This window comes from Ambystoma mexicanum, chromosome 6q (assembly GCF_040938575.1).
Source record: "Ambystoma mexicanum isolate Mex_15411 chromosome 6q, UKY_AmexF1_1, whole genome shotgun sequence".
Classification (NCBI taxonomy): domain Eukaryota; kingdom Metazoa; phylum Chordata; class Amphibia; order Caudata; family Ambystomatidae; genus Ambystoma; species Ambystoma mexicanum.
This window is the reverse complement of record NC_090937.1, coordinates 1034972173-1034993048: the sequence shown is the minus strand read 5'-3', so window position 1 is coordinate 1034993048 and position 20876 is coordinate 1034972173. Positions and strand designations below refer to the sequence as shown.

The window sequence follows — 20876 nt, the reverse complement described above, 5'->3', positions numbered from 1 at the left end:
CCTGCAGGAGAAAGGTGCTAAAGAGCCAGTACCTGCAGCGGAGAGGAACAAGGGATGGTACTCCCTGTATTTTTTGATCCCCAAAAAGGACGGAGGACTGAGACCCATCTTGGACTTAAGAAACTTGAACAAGTTCCTCAGGAAAGACAAATTCAAGATGGTTACCCTTTCTCAGATCCTTCAGGCCCTTCATCTCAAGGACTGGTTGGTGTCATAGGACCTTCAGGATGCTTATTTTCATGTGCCGGTTCATCTCAAACACAGAAAATACCTGAGGTTTGTAGTTGGCGACTCACACTATCAGTTTCGAGTCCTGCCATTCGGGTTGACCTCTGCCCCGTGGGTCTTCACCAAGTTAATGGTAGTGGTGGCAGCGCACCTCAGGAGAGGGGGGGGTTCATGTCTGCTCCTACCTGGACGATTGGTTCATCAGAGCACGCTCTGCTGAGCAAGCACTGAATCATCTGAAAATCACCTGCCACTTCCTCCACAAACTGGGCTTCCCCCTCAATTTCAAGAAGTCTCAAATGACACCTTCCCAACAGCTTCACTACATAGGAGCTGTACTAGACACGTCCTTGGGAAAAGCTCGCCTCCCAAGACGAGGGCTCAAGACATTCTTCAGATGGTTTCCAAATTCCAAAATGCCCAAAATCTCAAGGCTTACGATTTTTTAAGGTTGCTCGGCCTCATGGCATCCTGCATCTTTCTGGTGCCAGAGGCACGCTTGAGGATGAGATCCCTTCAATGGGCCCTACAGACTCAGTGGTCCCAGTTCTCGGGTCAAATGACAGATCTTCAGATTCTGAACAAGGCCAGACAAGACCTTCTATGGTGGACCTGTACAGAAAACATCCCAAAAGGAGAACCTTTTTGGCAACCATGGCCGGAGATCACAGTAGTGACGGATGCCTCACTCCTGGGGTGGGGAGCTCATGCCATCGATTTGACAATCAACGGTTGTTGGTCTCCATCGGAGTCCAAACTACATATCAACCTTTTAGAGCTGAGGGCAATCAGACTAGCGCTGAAGGCCTTCCTGCCATCTGTCAGGGGAAAGAATGTCCTGATAATGACGGACAACATAATGGCCATGCACTACCTAAACAAGAGGTGGTGTGGGGTCACTACCCCTGTGCAGAGAGGCAATGCAGCTCTGGTATTGGGGGATTCAGGAGGGAATCTCTTTAATGGCAATTCATCTAGCCGGGGGAAGAGAATATGTCGGCAGATGCTCTGAGCAGGCAGAGCACGGTGTTCCATGAATGGGAACTGGCTCAGGAAGTCATTCAAGAGATCTTTGCCCTTTGGGGAACCCCTCAGGTAGACCTATTCGCAACCAGTACCAACCGTAAATGCGAAAGGTATTGCTCAAGGGAATTTCCCCCCCCGAGAGGAGCCCTGGGGGACGCGTTTGTGGTGGATTGGAATTTCCCACTATTGTACGCGTTCCCTCTGATTCCCGTCATTCCTCAGGTCATCAGGAGGCTGAGACGCTTCGGGAACCGCATGATCCTAATTGCCCCGGATTGGGCCAGGTGAACGTGGTATCCGGACCTTCTAGATATATCCATCTGTCCTCCAGTACGTCTTCCTCAGAGAGAGAACCTTCTCTCTCAAATGGAAGGTCAGGTTCTCCACCCAGAGGTCAGAACACTCGACCTTCATGCTTGGTATCTGAAAGGCTGAGATACAGGGATTGGAACCTTCCAGATGATGATATGGAGGTATTGCATTCGGCAAGAAGGCCAGCAACAAAGTCTATACCGTTGCCGTTGGAAAAAGTTTTGCAACTGGTGCAGGGAAAAGAATGTCGATCCTTTTCTATGTTCTATTCCGGAAGTACTATTTTTCCTTCTGACCCTAGTACATAGAGGTCTGAATATCGGACCAATAAAAGGTTACCTTGCAGCGCTTTCCATTTTCAAGCGCTCATCGGAAGAATGCTCCTATTTCAAAATTCCTTTGATAACACAATTCTTAAAAGGTCTCACTAATGTGTTTCCTCCTCACCCATTTCAAGTACCGATTTGGGATCTAAATTTAGTCCTAAATTCTTAATGTGTGCCCCTTTTGAGCCTATGCACACATGTCCATTAAGATTACTAACATGGAAAATGGCCTTTTTAGTTGCTTTTACATCGGCAAGAAGAGTGAGCGAATTGTAGGCACTGTCTTCTGGGCCACACTATATTGTGTTCCAAAAGGACAGGGTTGTATTGAGGGTTAAACCATCATTTTTACCAAAAGTAATATCTGATTTTCATTTAAATCAGAAAATTGTTTTACCCTCATTCTAGCCTCCACCTCATCCTTCTAAGGAGGAAGAATGATTACACAGACTGGATCCAAAAAGAGCTTTAAGCTTTTACATCTCTAATCTCTAGACTTTCTAGGCTTAGAGTGGATAACCAGTTGTTTATAAGCTACACAGGAAGGAAACTGGATCAATCTGTAACAAAACGGACAATTTCACGCTGGATCGTACTTTGCATTTCAGAATGCTACAGACTAGCACAAAAAGACCCCCCAGAAGGGTTGAGCGCTCATTCCACCAGAGGCATCGCCTCTTCCACGGCCCTTCAAAGAGGTGTCCCAATAAGGTCCATTGCGAAGCAGCAACTTGGTCTTCACTTCACACCTTCTCAGAATTCTATAGCCTGGATGCTTCCCAGTCTAGGGAGCTGACTTTTGGAAAAGCAGTGCTTTATTCCGCCATCTAAAGGCATTGATGGGGGGAAAAAATAAAAAAATAAATAAAAAATCTGACCCCTCCTCCAGAGAAATTAACAAAATACAGCTTTGGGAGTCTAAGATGAGGAATACATTGGAGGACACAATCCACTTGAAGAACAAGTTACTTACCAACTGGTAGCGTTCTTTCGATTGGATGTTCCTCCAACGTATTCCTCATCGCCCTCCCAACCTACCACTCTGTAGATTTTTTCCGGGTTATTGCCATCTCAAATCTCGCAAGGCTGATACCTGTCTACCGGCACAATCTGCACAGTACAAGATCACAGGCAAAAAAAGGGGAAAAAACAGAACTGAGGCCAACGGGCGCCGCGCGTGCTACACCCGATGACATCACCCTCGACGGAAGCCTTCGAGGGACCATTGACTCGACGACATCGACGCACGGCGCCCTCTGCTGAAAAAATTTCCGAAGAGCAGCAAAGCTGGATGGAATACATCTAAAATGAGGAATACGTTGGAGGAACATCCAATCGAAAGAACGTTACCAGTTGGTAAGTAACTTGTTCTACTGTTGTGCTTATTATAAATATACCTATTCACATACCTACCTACAATGGAGCTATATTTCAATAGCAAAAAAAATCTTTATGGAGCACCAGCAAATGGACTATTGATATAAAGCGATTAAGGTTGCAGATTGGGCATCAGTTCATGCAATTCACTCTTTGGCGGTGACTGTTTTTTTCAGGCAATAGACCCTCAAAAGGAAGCTAAAGAGGAGCTAGAAAACCTAAAGAAGCAACATGACTTATTGAAAAGGATGCTACAGCAGCAAGAAGAGCTAAGGGCTCTGCAAGGAAGACAAGCAGCCCTTCTTTCACTGCAACACAAAGCAGAACACGCTATAGCTGCGATGGATGAATCTGGTATGAGGCCTAAAGGAGATTACATTTAGAAATACTCTGTCATTGTGTTGGCCTATTTAATTGCTGATTCTATAATGTTTCCTTTTTGTAATGAGTGAAATTTGTTTATAGTGGTAACTGAGACTACAGGCAGCCTATCAGGAGTGAGTCTAACGTCAGAATTGAATGAAGAATTGAATGACCTGATACAGCGCTTCCACAATCAGCTTCACGATTCACAGGTAACATAGAATGTTTATGGTATACTGCTTTTAAAGATGGCTCTTGTAATTACCTTGGAAATGCATGTTTTTTGCCTTCATGATTTACTTGCTTGGTGAGATATTTACACATTTTCCACAGCTTTTGATCTTGGAGTTTGTGTCGCTATGCAGGTTTTGCTGACCTCCCCACCCGTCCCAAAAGTATATTTGTAATGGATGCTGTTAAGAAGTTAACTCTTAACAAAAACACTGCGATCCTTTTCCAGAAAGTTTATTTAGTCTATTTAATATAGCAGAAGCTTTCTGATCGTGCCCTCTCCCTCTTTCTCCAACCACCTCCACTCTCATGCTCTAATTTTCCAGACCCCAGTCCTCACTCAACCATTACTTCTATATTCTACAATGCAGCACTAAAACATACTGTCTGTACAACGGAGATAAAGCTCACTCTGGCAGCGTAACTAATCTAGATACCAATAAAAGGAACCATTGTGTCCTCAGATCCAACACCTCTATTCACCCATAGTCAAACCTTCTCTCCCAAGGTGGTCTGGCCTACTCCCGTCCGTCTTCCTTACTACTTCCATCCTTCCTTGTTCCATACCCCTTCCCCTTGGATTTGTATTGTGGGCCCCAAATCCCCCATGACTGTCCTCTCCGGAGAAATTCTAGAGGCTCTGTTCGGAACTTTGTGCGGTTATCTTTGCCACCGCCATTTCCTTGCAATCGATAATCGTGTCATATCTCATTTTGACTTGCTTTCCAATCCTTTGCATCCTTAGCCTAATCTTGCTTAAATCAGGTCTGTCATGTCAATGTTTTCTCTTGATGTCCTCAGGAGCTTCTGAACCCCAGTCCCTTTAGGTGTTTTGCACTCAAACTGATTTAGAAACGGCTGAGCCCAGAACACCCCCAAGGGAAAGGTGAAGTGGATAAAATAACAAACTGTTCAGATTCCTGGCTTTGGTTGTGGAGGATATCTGCATGAGGGCGACAAAGAATTGCATGTTAAATTATACATTCCCAAATTAACCGACTCTTGCCTCACCTTAGATTTGACTCTTTACCTGAATTCCCTCTGCTACTGCCTAGACTAGAGGGATCCTTGTATTGAAAGTCTTTCAGGATTACACAAGTCTTCTGAGGCTAGCACCTTTTAAATTCACACAGTGTTTGACCACGCTCTTCAAGTTTCCTGTTATGTAGCGTCTAGCTTTTCTGCCCCAAAAAACTATTACTTATTCTGAGTTTCATGCTTTCTGGTTTGTTTGAAAAGAACAGTCACTTGCTCAATCCTTCGGATAATCTTTTCAGAAAAACAGATCAATACATCCGCACTATGTACAGAAAAGGTTTTGGTAAAAATTAGAAAATACTGTTGCACGTGTGCAAAAACAAGGATGGCCACAAGAGGGCCTTCAAAACTAGTTTGCTTCAGTGGAAGCACCGTCACTGCGGAAGCTGCGCTAGTGTGTCCAGGGAAATCATGACACAGAGCTTCTTTCAGCTTACGTTCAGTCGCTGCGCCAAGTCTCCAAAGAGTTCCTGAAACGTAGCTGCCTTAAGATACCGAAAAAGTCACTGCGTGTAAGACCCTTCTTGAATTTGTATGTTCGAATGCTTCTGAGATTGTTACAACTCTTACGCTGCTGACAGGTAATTGCCTGAATTCATTGCGTGCGCGCTGTGAGACAGACATGGTATCAAAAGATGACACAGACGACTGAAGTATGGTACGAAAACCTTTATTTAGAACGGATTGTCTTCTCCCATGTATTCCTCATGTTTGCTATTCGATATTCAGCTTCAGCTTGTTTTTTTTTGGCATGGGGCGCTGTGCGTCGATGCAGTTGACTCGATGTCCCTCGAGGGCCTCCGTCTCGAGGATGTCATCGAAGGTATATATAGCACGCGCAACGCCCGTTGGCATCAGTTCTGTTTTTTTCACGTAAGCTGTTGCTTTGAGAAACTACAGCGCGCTTCCTTTGTTCTTCGCGATAATGTCTTCTTCCTCGACACTTACTACCCCGAAGACCTGGTTCAAGAAGTGTCGATATTGTGATTCTAAGATGTCGTTAACTGACCCACACAGAGTTTGTCTGTGGTGTCTCTGGGTGGAGCATAAGACCTCAGCCTGCTCCAAGGGCCAGTCAATGATCAGAAAGGCTCTGAAGGAGCGAAAGGGGAAATTGGTGGTCAGTAAAACGCCCAAAAATGCTAATCTACTACCCTGTCCAAGAAACCTTCGTCCGACGAGCCGGGAGGCGACTCTCCTCGAAGGAAGAAGGTTTAAAAAGATCAAGATCGAGAAATGGCTCCCACCACTCGTCATCGAAAAAGAGGCACCACAGGTCGACTTCTTCAACTTAATCGTCGGACACCTTCCCAGAGAGGGTAGCTTGTCCCACGAAAAAAAACTCCACACCTGCCGAATAGGAAGCATTTAGATCTGAAACATTCAAAGTATTTCAAAAACAAAAACCCTCGGCAAGCCATGCTCCTAGCACGCCTTCCAAAAAAGCCAGTAAGGAAAGCACTCGTGCCAAATCCAGGGCGCCCTCGAGCCGGGGACGAAGGCCAGATCCTCAGAGCGCCGTCGAGGCCTCGAAGCAATGACAAGTCATCGAAGGATCCTTCGAGCCCCAAGTCCAAACATAGGTCGAGGTAGTCTACGCCCTCGAGGCCAGCTAAGCCCTCAACATCGGCGGCACCATCTACGTCCAGCCGCACTATTTGACACCTGGTCTTCAATTTGGCACACCAAATGTACCCGAGAGCTTTATTTCGGAAGAGTCGAGAGTGAAAGATCTTTATGATAATCTTCAGAGGTCCAGTATAGTAGACACCTCAGCAGAGCTGGATTTTGGTAGACCTGAAGCTGGTGAGCACGCAGATTCTTCATATAAACAGCTAGCATGTCTAAAGTTGTACACTATATGGGGTGGAGTAGGCCTTACCTCCCATTTCAACAGGATGATCTAATGGACATCCTGGATAAGGTTCTGCAAATGGATCCTATTTTACCATTGCGTGTTGCTCTCCAAAAAAGGGTGGCAGCAAATTGGGAGATGCCAGAGACTAATCCGGCAGTAAACAAAAATCTGACCAAAAAATACTGCCCTTCCAGTAGTGAGCCGACTACCTGTCTAAACACCCCACTCCAGAGAGTCTGGTGGTACAGGCAGCTACCTAATTTCTAAGCAGGCAGCTTATCCAACTATCCCTCCAGATAGGGATGACAAGAGAGTAGATGGATGGGCAAGAAAAGTATTTTCTGCAGGGAGCATGGCTCTTAAATCTGCCAACTCCACATGTGCCCTTGCAAAATTCTCATTCACTCTATGGGACTGTATTTCCATGGCGGCAGAGCACATTCTTGAGGGGGAGGAAAGAGACTGGTTCTTGGCTATTGTTAGAGATGGCAAGGAAGCCATGTCTGAGTCTTTACATTCGGGTCTGGATTCTGCTGACCGCATCAGCAGAACCATGGCAACTAGCACCGTAATATGCAGATTTGCATGGTTGAAGTCTGGTTTTGCGCCGGATGTGCAATCCAGGCTTCTCAACATGCCTTTTGACAGGTCTCACCTTTTTGGCAGCAAGGCGGACAAAAGCATTGAAGTTGCAGACCTCAAAGGCGGCAGCCAAATCCTTAGGTGCCGCTGTTAGGCAGCCTCAGCCTTTTTGCCCCAGTGGACAGCCTTGGAGGGGTAGATCTTTTTGCTACTACCCCTCAGTTGGAAGAGCGAGAGGAATGGCTGGTCAAAGAGGCCAAAGGAGATTCCCTTGTGGTGGACGAGGGAGAGGTGCTAAGCACGCTCAAGCAGGGACATCCTTACCAACAGCCACTGCATCAGCGCCTCAAAACCTCAGAGGTCTTGAATCACAAAACCCCACTGGGAGGCAGACTCATAGCATCTGAAAGAATGGCGAGACATTACTTCGGATGCTTGGGCAATGAAAGCCATCGCCCACAGTTACTGCCTTCCTTTCATTCAAAGACCTCCAAACCATCCACCGGGGATCCACTCTTTGAGGATTCCAGATCTGCTCCTTGTGCAGGAAATTTTGACCCTGCTGGAGAAAGGCGCTATAGAACCAGTGCCTGTAGCGGACTGGACCAAGGGTTGGTATTCCCATGATTTCCTAATACCCAAGAAGGACGGAGGACTGAGACACATCTTGGACTCGAGATACTTGAACAAGTTCCTCAGGAAGAACAGGTTCAAGATGGTCACACTTTCTCAGATCCTTCAGGCCCTCCAACTTGATGATTGGATGGTGTCATTGGACCTTCAGGATGCTTATTTTCATGTGCCAATCCATCTCAAGCACAGAAAATACCAGAGGTTTGCAGTTCTCATTATCAGTTTAGAGTTCTACCATTCGGGCTGACCTCCGCCCAAGGGTTTTCACCAAACTGATGGTGATGGTGACAGTGAGTCTCGGGGGAGGGGGAATCAAGTCTACCCCTACCTGGACGATTGGCTGATCAGGGTGCGTAAGTCTCAGCATCGCCTACCACTCTCTTCACAGACTGTGCTTCTCCCTCAATTACAAGAAGTCCCATATGACACCTTCTCAAAAGCGCCAGTTCATCAGAGCTGTACTGGATCTTTCTTTGGGAAAGAGCTCGCCACCCGAGGTGAGGGCATGAGATCCCTTCAATGGGCCCTCAGGACACAATGGTGCCAGTTTGCAGGAAAGATGGCGGACCTACTTCAGGGTCCAAGCAGGGTTGCACAGGATAACCTGTGGTGGACCTGCGAGGACAACATTCTGAAGGGAGAACCTTTTTGGCAACCATGGTCATAGATAACAGTAGTGATGGATGCCTCACTCATGGGGTGGGGAGCCCACACCAACTATCTGAAAATCAGCGGTCATTGGTCTCCATCGGAAATCCAAACTACATATCAATCTTTTAGAGCTGAGGGCAATCAGACTTGCGCTGAAGGCATTTCTGCCCTCTGTACGGAGAAAGAATGTCCTGATAATGACGGCCAACACAGTGGCCATGTAATAACTCAACAAGAGAGGAGGTGTAGGGACACTACCACTGTTCAGAGAGGCAATGCAACTCTGGTACTGGGCAATTCAAGAAGGAATTTCTCTATCTCCAGCTATCCTAGCTGGAGAAGAGAACACAGCGGCGGATGCTCTGAGCAGTCAGAGCAGAGTCTCCCACAAGTGGAAACTAGCTCAGGAAGTCCTTCAAAAGATCTTCAACCTTTGGGGAACCCCTGAAGTGTATCTATTCACAACCAGTGTCAACCGGATGTGCAAACTGTACTGCTTTAGGGAATTGGCTTAAAGAGGAGCTCTAAGTGACGCATTCCTAGTGGACTGTATACTCCTGTATGTGTTTCCTCCACCCTCCGTCATTCCTCTCGTGATCAGGAGGTTGAGAAATTTCGGAACACATGGTCCTAATTGCCTCTGATTGGGGCAGGAGGACGTGGTACCCGGACCTTCTGTACATGTCCATCTGCCCTCCAATAAGTCTTCCACTAAGAGAGGACCTTCTCTTGCGAGAGGAGGGCCTGGTTCTCATCCAGAGGTCAAAACACTCATCCTTCACGCATGGTTTCTGAAAGGCTGAGATACAAGGATTGGGACCTCCCGGATGACGTAATAGAGATTTTGCTTTTGGCCAGAAGGCCAGCAGCAGAGTCCTTGTTCTGTTGCCGTTGGAACAAATTCTGCTGCTGGTGCAAAGACAAGAATATAGACCCTTTTCTATGCGAAACACTGGAAGTGTTATCTTTTCTATTATCCTTAGGCAATCTGGGGCTCCAGGTTGGAACTATTAAGGGCTATTTGGCGGTGCTATCCATCTTTAAGCGCTTGTCAGAAGAATGTTCATATTTCAAAATACCACTACTGACACAATTTCTAAAGGGACTCGCAAATGTGTCTTCCCCCTCCCACCCCTCCTCACCTACATCTCCTTTCCAGGTTCCAGTTTGGGACCTTAATCTGATTCTAAAATTTCTGATTTGTGTGCACCCTCTGAACATTTACATGCATGTCTGTTAACCTTAACATTTAAAACCATACTCTTGGTAGCATTAACCTTCACTCGTAGAGTGAGTGAATTGCAGGCTCTTTCATCCAAGCCACCCTTTACTATCTTCCACAAGGATAGGGTTGTTCTGACGGTTAAGCCTTCATTTATATCCAAAATAATTTTTGATTTTTATGTAGGGCAGATAATTGTATTGCCCACTTTCTATCCTCCATCTCATCCTGTCAAAGAGGAGGACATATTACATAGATTGGATCCACACAGAGCTCTATATCTAGGCGATCCTAACTTTGTATTGACAATCAGCTTTTTATAGGCTATACAGGTCACAAACTGGGTTTGGCTGTGACAAAACAGACCTTATACAGGTGGATCATTCTGGCAATTTCGGAATGCTACAGACTAGCGGGCAAGGATCCTCCGGAAGGATTAAGGGCCCATTTCACCAGGGGTATGGCTACCTCTACAGCCCTGCAACGGGTGTACCGATCAAAAATATTTGTGAGGCAGCTACGTGGTCTACCATTCACACGTTCACAAAGCATTACTTCCTTGAGTCTTCCCTCGGTCAGGGTGGAAGCTTTGGAAAAGCTGTCCTCCCTTCGGTTCATGAAAACCATTGAAAACTAAATTCTTACACTCTCCACCAAATCAAACACTGCTTTGGGAGTCTATCAAAGATGAGGAATATGTGGGAGGACACAATCCATTCGAAGAACAAGTTAGTAACCCCTGGTAACGTTCTTTCGACTGGATGTTTCTCCCACCTCTTCCTTATCGCCCTTCCAGTCTACCCCACTGTAGAATTTCCCATGCTATTACAGCTTTCGCTCCTTCAAAGGTTAGTACGGTAAAACCCATGGTTATGCAGGTAGTTTAAACTGTAAACAGAACTGAAGCCAACGAGTGCTGCGTGTGCCATATATGCCTTTGATGACGACATCCTCGAGACGGAGGACCCCGAGTGACATTGAGTCGATTGCATCAACACACCACACCATTTGCCGGGAAAGAAAAATTGCTGTAGCTGGATATCGATTGTCAAAGATGAGGAATACGTGTGAGGAACATCCAGTTGAAAGAACGTTACACAGTTCACTTATTGAATTGGGACTGCCCTGGTCTTGGCACAGTTGTCAGACCGCACGGTCCACCCATTACAGGTTGCACAACCAGGTGCCCTGGGCTTTAGCTGTGCCCTCTTGTTGAAGTTCATTAGCCAAAATAAGATTATCTTTCAGCCTTCACTTTCTTTAAAAATGACTGTTGCTTCATATTTTCTTTACTGGGCTTCTGCGGCCTTCCTGGATCACTCTCCTGCCTGGTGGCCTCCCCAATACCTAATTCTTTATAGTTTTTGCTCACACCTAATCTATTTTTATAGCTCCCCTATTCTTTCAATGCCTTTTTGCTCACACCTCATGGCTCCACACAGGTCCCCTTTTCTTAAGGTCTTCTGCCACAGAGGCTGTTTACTTTAAGTACATTTCACATGGAGACTTTGGAAAATGTACCTTCCCTTCTTTGAAGGAACGCGACCATTCTGATAAAATCTATACTTTAAAACTAGATAGAATAGAAGTTCTTCCTTTAGCACTTGCAATCGGTCCCACAGGGTTATTCAGCCTCTCACACTCACTGACTCCCCTTTTGAAGACTTTCCTGTTAGGAAGAATCCAGGGCAGTTCCCTTAGGGAGCACTACCCCAGATTAGGACTACAGGTGAGAGCAATAAATCCCCTTTGGTATCAGTCTGTACCACAAAGATTTAGTTTGTAGCTGTGGCTGAGCAGTCAGACTTATCTCAAGAGGGAGATGAGCAGTATTCAGGGTTGACACAATCAGTAGTACAGTACTATGGAGCAAGGAAACACTGACCAAAGTTTTGTATTAAAAAGAAAATATATATTTATTTTATACACTTCTAAGTCAACACATAGATCACAGTTAATAAAGTAAGTTAAGTTTAGTCAAAAGAAAAGCATATACAACTCCCTAGTCAATTGTAGACTAGTTTGCGGTATAGTAAAAACTGAGCAAACCGGCACAATGAAAACCTACTACACATGGCACACTACCAATTCAACGAAAGGGAGGGAAAGTACAAGTTAAACCTAAATATCTTCAGACACCCCCTAGCAACACTTCCCTGAAGTTTTGTTAACAAGTAATGCACAGTAACACTTTAACCAAAAGACAAGTGAATGAAAACTGAGCAAAATGGCACTCCACAAGTTAAAACAGTAGGCAGGAAGAGGGGTTTAGAAGATTTAGGTGCATTAACACATTTCTCATTGAAAACTAATCTAGTGCGAGCAGATCTAACAAATCAGCCAGAGTCAATAGGCCTGAGCCAGAGTCAGTGGTACAGGACCAAGAGTTTAGGAGCAAAAATGTTCTTGTAGCTGCAGTCAAGTCTTTAGTAGAAAACTTTGGAAGAGGTAGATGCAAGGCGAAAGACAATGTTAAGAGAGAGGGCGGCCGACCCCACAAGTAGTTAAAGGATTTAAAACACCTTTAGGGCTACCACGGAGAAAGGGCGGCCTGGCGGAACAATGTACCTTAAGCGTGGAGAAATTGCTCATGCGGTGGCGGTTGTTCCTGGTAGTTCCTGCAGGTCGAGGGGTCCAACAGAGGAAGATAGGATCTCGTTGTGGAGGAAGGTTCGAGTCGCTGCACTACCCAGGGATGAAATCGGCCGCAGTGCTGCCAAACGAAGTTTAAAAGGTACGCTCCTTTTAATCGCGGTCCGGGTCGATAGCTGCCTGGCTATCCGGTCTTCAAGTGCGGAGCACTGTCGAGTCGACCAAGGCAGGTCAGAGGATGCGATAGGTGAACTGGTTGACCCCACCAGCTCAAGGGAAGGAGGCTCCTCCGCTGAAGATCTGCTCTCGTCGTGTGGAAGAAAAGTGGTGAGACGATCCGGCAGGGCTTCACCGGTGGTGTAGATGCTGAAGATGTCTCTGGCTTCCCTTTCCTTCGGTTCCGTAGTTCGAGTGGCAACGTCTTGCTCTTCCAGTCCTCAGGACCCTGCTTTTATGCAGAAAGAGACCCCTTCATACAGCCTAGCTGTCACTCACGCAGTGGAATGGTCATCTTGGCGGGAGAACCTCCAGCCTATCAGGTTAGAGTGCGACCTGAGTTGCGGTGGCAACTCTGTCTGGGGGTTCTACTCCCCCTCTCAAACAACAGACCCACCCCAGACTCAGTGGCGCTAAAAGGAGGGCTTCTTGGCAGAAGCCCGCCAAAAGGACGAACAAAGGATCCCCGACCTGGGTTAGGAAAATGGAGTAAGACTCGAGAAAGAAGTTTTATCAAAGTTCTGGCAAATAAAGCCTACCGGAGTAAAGTTAATAAAAAAATAGACCAGCGGTATGTTAGAGGCTGTCAGTAAAAGTGGTAGCCTCGAACAATGGGAAAATCCCATAGAGAAATATTTGCGGTTGAAGTAACCACTGCCACCAGCCAGAAACTTTGCAGAGGGGGACTTTAAGGTACCCTCTCGAAAATGAACATAGGGGAAAAACTATTAACCCCTTCCAGTACTTCCATATTAAGATGGGGTGTACTGGTTAAGTTCATAAAAATCGACTAGTAAAGTCGATGGGGACTTTACATGCCCTGGGAGACAGTCAGTCCCAGGGTATAGAGTCTATGTTCGGGGGTCGCTACGACACCCCTGTGTCACGGCGCGGAGGGTGCTGTGTGACACATGTGCATAAAGATGGTTCCTATGGGTGAGAGAAGATCCTATAGGCATTAAACACAAAAATAGCCTAGAATACACACAGCAAAAAATGCCTAAGAGTGGGAAAAAAGAGTCTCGCTCTTAGCAGGTAAAAAGAAATAAACCCTTCAAATCCAGCAAAGCTGCTGGGGGACTCTATAGGTAAGGGAAATTAGCCCTGAAATGAGAATTCTCCCTAACACTTGTCTATTGTGCTTGCCACACACTTCGTGAAATGCCTCTAGGGGTTCTTCCTCTATCCATCAGGCACTCGTACATTATCAGTGCCCCAGGAGGGTGAGCACTCCTCTTGGTGGGTGTAAGAATGGCCTCTCGGCTAGCCTCCTTCCTCTGCCTGGCCTCCGTCCCAAGGAGCTCGAGCTGTTAAGCCACACCTGCCGGGACCAACATTCTTCCTAGTCCGCAGGGTGTGGATGCTTTCTAGGCTACAGCACTGCATTCAACGGCTCACCTCAAAGTCTCTACTTTCAGTTTCTCGCCTGCTTCTGTCATTCCCAGAACGGCTACTGCTTTCTTCCTCCTTTTTATACACCTGTGACTGGCTAATGGGTTGCAGGTGGGCATACTGTTTCAATTCCCTGACATTGCCTGGCCTTGTTATTGGGACAACTCCATTGAGTATACTGGTGTGCCTATGTCTGCATCTTCTTCGTCCCTGTACCATAGTGGTGTTTCACATAGAGGAAGTCTGTATTCCTCCCGACTCCCTCTTCTTCGTCAAAGTACTATAGTGGTGTTTTACAAAGGCAGTATGCATCACTCTTGGCACCCACTTCTTCACAGTACTTTGGGGGAACTTCAGGGAAATCAATGGGTATGACCTTTTCTCAGTCATCTGAGAAGGGCTCCTATGGGAGGTAAATGGGAGAATGTTCTTAGAATTCTCACAGCGCTGTCTCTGAAAGTCGCAGCAGCGAGAATTCAAAATTGCACTTGTAATCACACACGCTACCTTGGACTTGTGAACAATTAAATATGCTATTTTCTGACATCTGCCGTGGCTAAACAGTTCAAAAAGACATCACATATTTATAGACCCCACCACCCCTAACCCCCTCACAAACGTTAAGGTATGTTTGATGAAAAACTATTCAAGAACTTGGCTGCCAATTGTAGCTGCAGCTGCTTTCTCTTGCTTGAAACTCTTCTCTTCCTTCCTCACACCAGCTTCTCTGCTTCTTACTACCTGAACTTGATGATGACGAGATTCTAGGCCCTAACTAAGGGGAATAAACATATCTGCATTTAGGTTTGAAGAAAAAGTGGCAGAAAAGGCCAGCAGGATACAGCGCATAGAACGGTAACTTATGTGGCTGTGATAGGGCTGCGGCTGAGAGCTTGAGTAGGAGCCTGCCAAATTCCCACTGGAAATTGGAATTAGAGAAAGAAAGGGTTTGCTCTCAAACTGCGCACACACATAGAATAATAAACAATTGCAAATTAAATGAGTGGTTTTAATCAGAATTGGTGCAGCCTGACACGTGTTTCGAGCTTCCCGCTCTTCTACTGAGGCTTAATCTTGGCTAGTGTGTATTTTGAATACAAAGGTAGAAGTTGAGTAATCTGACAAAGTTAGGCGTGGGCTCCCATTATTTTGCAGTTGCACGAATGAATTTTCAGTAAATTATTATCTTGCAGTACTTTCACTGCTATGTGGGGAACTGGAGCCTTCTCAACTTCTACCTTTGTATTCAAAATACACACTAGCCAAGATTAAGCCTCAGTAGAAGAGCGGGAAGCTCGAAACACGTGTCAGGCTGCACCAATTCTGATTAAAACCACTCATTTAATTTGCAATTGTTTATTATTCTATGTGTGTGCGCAGTTTGAGAGCAAACCCTTTCTTTCTCTATATCTGCATTTAGGGCATGGTTAATGAAAGGCAGTTTAGAATGTTGGATACACAGCATTTCTCCTTACTGGAACCAATCTCTGCACAGAGTTCCTCAATCTTGGACTGGGATAGTTGTACTACTCTGAAAGCAAGAGTTAAGGCTGTAACCAAAGACACTTGCAATTAAGTTTCAGAAGTAAAAAGACCCAGAGAACCCCTTTCAACCCTCTGGATAGTCCCACTCCGACACCCCTGACCCTGAAAACTGTCCTCTCCGTAGAAAATCTAGACTCGCTGTTCCGAACTTTGTGCGGTAATCTTGTCCTAACACTCCCTGGCGGCACTGCCATTTCCTTGCAACAATGAATCATGTCATATCTCATTTTGGCTTGCTTTCCACTCCTTTGAATCCTTACCCTAACCTTGCTTAAATCATGATTTCTAATGGATTGTGTCCTCCACGGGTTCCTTATCTTCGATAAATTTCCTACTTCAGCAGATTTTGGATTCTTTTGTCATTTATTTTTTTGTCAGTAAAGGGCGCAGTGCGGCTTTGGTATTAAAGTCCCTAAACGCTCTTAACACCCATGTTTGGATGTGATGTCAATATAAATAGCTTGTACTGCGCTCTGTTGCCTCAGTTCTGTTTTTCTGCATGCTCAGCACGCTCTAGGAATGTTTCAATGTCGTCTCACATAGTTTACTCTTTTTCATAAAAAATGTCAACTCTGAAACCTACAGGCTTTAAAAGATGTGAGGAGTGTAACTTGAAAATGTCGATCATTGATCCTCGTAGAATTTGTCTCTGGTGCTTCGGCACAGGCCAATATGCCAGCAAATGTAGCTTCTGCCAATCAATGGCAGCCGCAGCTTTGAAAGAGGGAACATCAACGTTCGCTCTGGTTTGTTCCACTTCGAAATCCCTCAGTACCACGCCTTTGGAAAGTAACTTCTGAAGGTTGTAGCTCTGCGGGTGAATAATCCCTGCAAAGGCTTGGCCAGTTAACCCACACCGCCTCCATAGGATGTGTCTAGTCTTCTTGTGGCTTCTGGCTGTGTTTTAGAAATGGGTTCTCCCCTCTAGGCCATTCCTTACTTGTGTTTGCATTTGTATTTTCCAAATGTCCTAGAGGTCTAGAAATACTGTAAACTTGTGTTGGCATTGGGATCCTGTTTGACCTTTAATAACTGTTTCAATGGTTGGTTCCCTTATCTTCACACCCGTGTCTATATGTAATGTGCCTTCCCATTAGATAGTGGCCCCTCAATTTAATATAATTGTGTGTTGTCTTTTATTACAATGTATACTGTTTTTAGAACTACAATAGGTATTTATGTTGTGCTATGTTAATTTAAAGTGCTTATACAACTGTTTCAGCATACCCCCCACCTCTTCCTTCCGTTAAGCCTGATTGCTCTGTCACATACCATCTTCAACAGATGTTTGGCTTCCCTTTTATGGGTTGGGTGTACTGTCCTACCTTGAGGGTATTGGTTGTACATCCCTCACCAGAGGATTGTATAAATAACGCCTTAAATATAGGCCTTGAAGTTTCCACATTATTACAATAATTTGAACCAACTGTTAGGAGGGATTTTTAGGACCAGCTGTATGGGAGGTTTCTGAGATGAAATGCTAGGTGATGAGCAAATGCTTTCCGCACTTGCTCTTACCAAACTCTCTTAAGGTACTGTTAAGATGGGTTTCTAAAATCAAACCTGGTGGGCAGATTTTAGGAGGCCACTCTGCACTGTAATGTACAGTACTTGTATAGCTGGAACTAAGGCCTCAAGGCATCTAGGCGCGAAGGAAGGATCACCCTGTTGTGCTTCAATACCATAGAGAAAAACTAGAAGAGATCCGTTTCCAGCGCTCACCGAAACTGAAGATGGCCTGCAATCCCGCATAGGGGCAGGTTTAAGGCATTCCGCAAGATTGGGGCAAAAACCAAAAAGGAGCGGCCCCCTATCAGGGCTCATTGGTAGCATGGAGTTTTAGATAACATTTGCGACGATGATCAAAAACACCTGCTAGGTTGAAAACGCTCCAGCTTAGTTTGCAGATAGACTGCCCCGGCATTATAAAAAGCCTGGTGAGAAATACATTGGATATTAAACTCAACTCGAGCTTTAACAGGCAGCCAATGAAGCTGCCATAGGAAGAATTCAGAGGGAGTGAGTCTAGGTGCATCTAAGGCAAGCGTTGAAGGACTTGGAGTCTCCGAATCTGATACGTTGGTTGCTCTAGATAAACACCATACTCCTACGTCTCGTCCCCTTTCCGCCATACTTTTGGGACATTCCGTCCAGTGGGACGGGACCGGAGCACTTTTGTAACAAAGCATCAAATTGAAAAATGTGTTCTTTTTATGCAGGGTACCGCACGTGGCCGTAACAAGCGTGGTCGGGGCTGGAAGCACTTGCATCACCGGAAAGAAATGTTTCTTCTTTCCGTTGTCCTTCTCTCCTGCTCCAGTTATGCGGTCGCATAGTCCTCAGTCTACGCCGGATCTTTTGCGATTTTCCTCTTGTTCCTCTTGCGAACGTCGCTTCGCTAGGGCGGATCCCCATTCTCTGTTTTGGAGTGTCTGGGACCGGATCACCGTTGGGACTCATGTTTCTTCTGCGACTCCCTTTCGGTCCGGGCACTTCAGCGTCATCTTCGTTGGGGGGAGGTGGTCTTCCAGTGTTCCTCCACCGCATTTTTTCCTCTTCGACTGGAAGAAGAGACGCCCGGTAAATTCCTTACTTATTATGGCACTACGGCCGGGGGACTCCTTCCCGGGATCCTCCAGGTCTGGGAGGGGCCTCAAGAGCTCTGCTACCAGGGTTTCCCCTGAGGTGCCTCGCAGGCCTAATAGGCATGCCAGGGTTTTCTCCAAGGTTTCCCCGCGAGGGGCCTGCCGACACCGGATCACGATCTGAGGTTTACCAATAAGGTGCTAATAGTCCGCACAGATGTGCTGAGGCGTTGGGTACCAGAGTTTGGTGTCCTTGTCTTGAGCTTCCCATACAGACACTGGGGTGCGCCCTGAGCCCTCAGTTGAGGCTTTCTGTTCCGAACCACGGTTCGAGGCCCCTCTCAGGAGAGCTGTTCAGACCGGGCCCAGTTCCGAAGTTCCTCTCTTTGAAGCTAAAGTGTGTACCGACAGAACTGAGAGACCTTTTGTGAACCCATTCCGCCCTTCTTATGACTGGCGTGCTCGGATGCCACTACTGCGTATGGTCTCGCTTCCTCCTGCTTCTGCCCCTTTGGTCTATGTAGACCTGGTTGGTGGCGGGCCCTCTTGGCAGCCTTCCTCATTACGTTTGTGGTGGTATGCCCCTCAGAGGCGGCCTCTGCCCTCTCCAGTACCTAGAACTTTGAAAGAGGATGCCTTTTTTGGTCAGTTTTAGAGTTTTATGAAAACGCACCCCATGAGTGAGTATTTCAAGGGCCTTTTTAGGGAGATTTGCCCTCCGGTGCCGCATCCTGCCCCGACAGTTCCAGTCACGGCACCTGTTGCTCTGGCAGCAGTACCGCCTCTACCTCACCGGCCACCTCCAGCTCTTCCGCCTCTGCCTCCTCTGTCTCCAGTAGACAAGACTCCAGCAGAGCGAGACGTCAATTTGACGCGGTCGATTTGCAGCAGTCTGATCCTGACGTACTGGACGATCCTCAGGCAGATCAGGATAGTGAAGACCAGCCTCTCTGTCAAAGCGTTCCATGACCGGGTCCTGGACATGTCTCTCCTTGACATACCAGTACCTGAGGCACCGGCTCCATAGGAAGGGGTGCTTTCGGGGGCGCTCACCTTGTCTACGCAGGAGCTCACCGGCCTGTTCCTTCAGAGGGACGTTCTGGCCGAGGCCCGCAAAGTCTGGGATAAACCCCACACTGGGCTGCTTGTTAATAAAAGAATTGACACCCGTTACAGGCTTCACACCTCAGTGGAAGTAGCCTTGGCGTCATGTCTGCTCCCTTCCTCAACGGTGATACGGCCGCCACTCTGCAATCCAAGCCGGCCTCTGCGACCTCGGCAGCGGCGGCTCAAGTTCGGGCCAAGGAAGACAAATTGTTTGATTCTTTGGGCAAGAAGATTTTTGCCAACTCAGCGCTGCAATTGTGTGAGGCTAACGCAGAGCTCATTTTGGCCAATATGAAACTGTGGAGGGATTTGGCAGACTTCCAGACGTTCATTCCTGTAGACCGGCTGGAAGACTTTAAAGGCGGTTTGTCAGACGCCAGAGTGTTGGCGCAGGATATGCTGGAGGCTGCTACGCACGATGTTGATACCTCAGCTCGAGGCCTTATGTTAGGGGTAGACCCCTCTCGTCAAGCTTGGCTTCATGCAACAAAGTTTTCGAAGGAGGTCCAAGATAAAGTTCTGGACCTGCCTTTTGACGGCAAAGAGTTGTTTCATTCCTCAATGGATGAAAAGCTTACAAAGACTAAGGCAAGTACGCAAACTGCCAAGTCTCTGTCGGTGCTAGTAAAGCCCCCAGTCAAAGCTCAGAGATCTGGATCCCAGTCTCGGTCCTCTTCAGGCTTCAGAGGGTTCCAGGACCGCAGCTCACGCAGAGCTGATCCTCCGTCAGGTGGCTTCTGTTGGAATCAGCAACGGGGTTGATTTTTCGCTTGGTCTTCAGCCTCCTCCTCAGGGACAGGTCGTCTCTCCACCAAAAACCTGCAAAATGATATTTTCTGACGCTCGCACGAGACTCCAGTAGGAGAATTAATCTTGTCTCATCTGGAGGCATGACAAACCATCACCAAAGATCTGGTGGGGTTTGTCCGTTGCTCGGGTGGGCTTCCCCCCCCCCACACCGCACCCTCTACCCTGCCCTTCAATCCTCCCTTTCAGCAGTCAGGGACGCCCTCCCTCAGAGCCGAGGTCCAGAAGCTTCTAGACCTCAAGGCGGTGGAACCCGTTCCCCTAGTGGAACGAGGGGAGGGTTTCTACTCTCGTCTGTTCACGGTGCACAAACCCAACCAGGCTGGCCTGTGCACTATCCTCGACCTTTCCCAGTTCAACCTTTCTCTTCCCCAAGAGAAATTCAAGATGATCACGCCCTGCCAAATAAAGTCCTCTCTTCAGAAGGGCGATAGGCTCTGCGTTGTGGACCTTTGGGACGCGTATATGCATTTCCTGATCTGGAGCCTGCATCGGAAATATCTGCAGTTCTCCCTTGGAGAGGAGCACTTCCAATTCCGAGTGCTCCCTTTTGGTTTCAGGTCAGCGCCATTATCGTGGCTTTTCTTTGGCTACAGGGTATTCATGTGTATCCATATTTGGAAGACTGGCTTCTGCGCAGTCCTTGTCCAGTGAAAGCCTCGAGCAACCTTCAGTCTCTCCTCCAGCTCCTGTTCTGCCTTGGGCTGTCGGTTAACTAGCGGAAATCCTCCATGAAGATCTCTCAGGACCCGATATTCCTGGGTTTCCGTTGGAACACGATCGAC

The 20876-nt window shown here is 46.9% G+C and overlaps 1 protein-coding gene across 5 annotated transcripts in view; it reads left to right on the top strand.

Moving 5' to 3' along the window:
• The window catches only part of PCM1 (pericentriolar material 1), a 2166942-nt gene that overhangs the window by 319993 nt on the left and 1826073 nt on the right, over nucleotides 1-20876 (top strand). For all 5 annotated transcript variants that reach the window (XM_069631563.1, XM_069631561.1, XM_069631564.1 and 2 more), the window contains 2 exons: nucleotides 3446-3623; nucleotides 3735-3844. In XM_069631563.1, the coding sequence (XP_069487664.1) occupies nucleotides 3446-3623; nucleotides 3735-3844 (288 nt within the window). The remainder of the gene's footprint in view (nucleotides 1-3445; nucleotides 3624-3734; nucleotides 3845-20876) is intronic.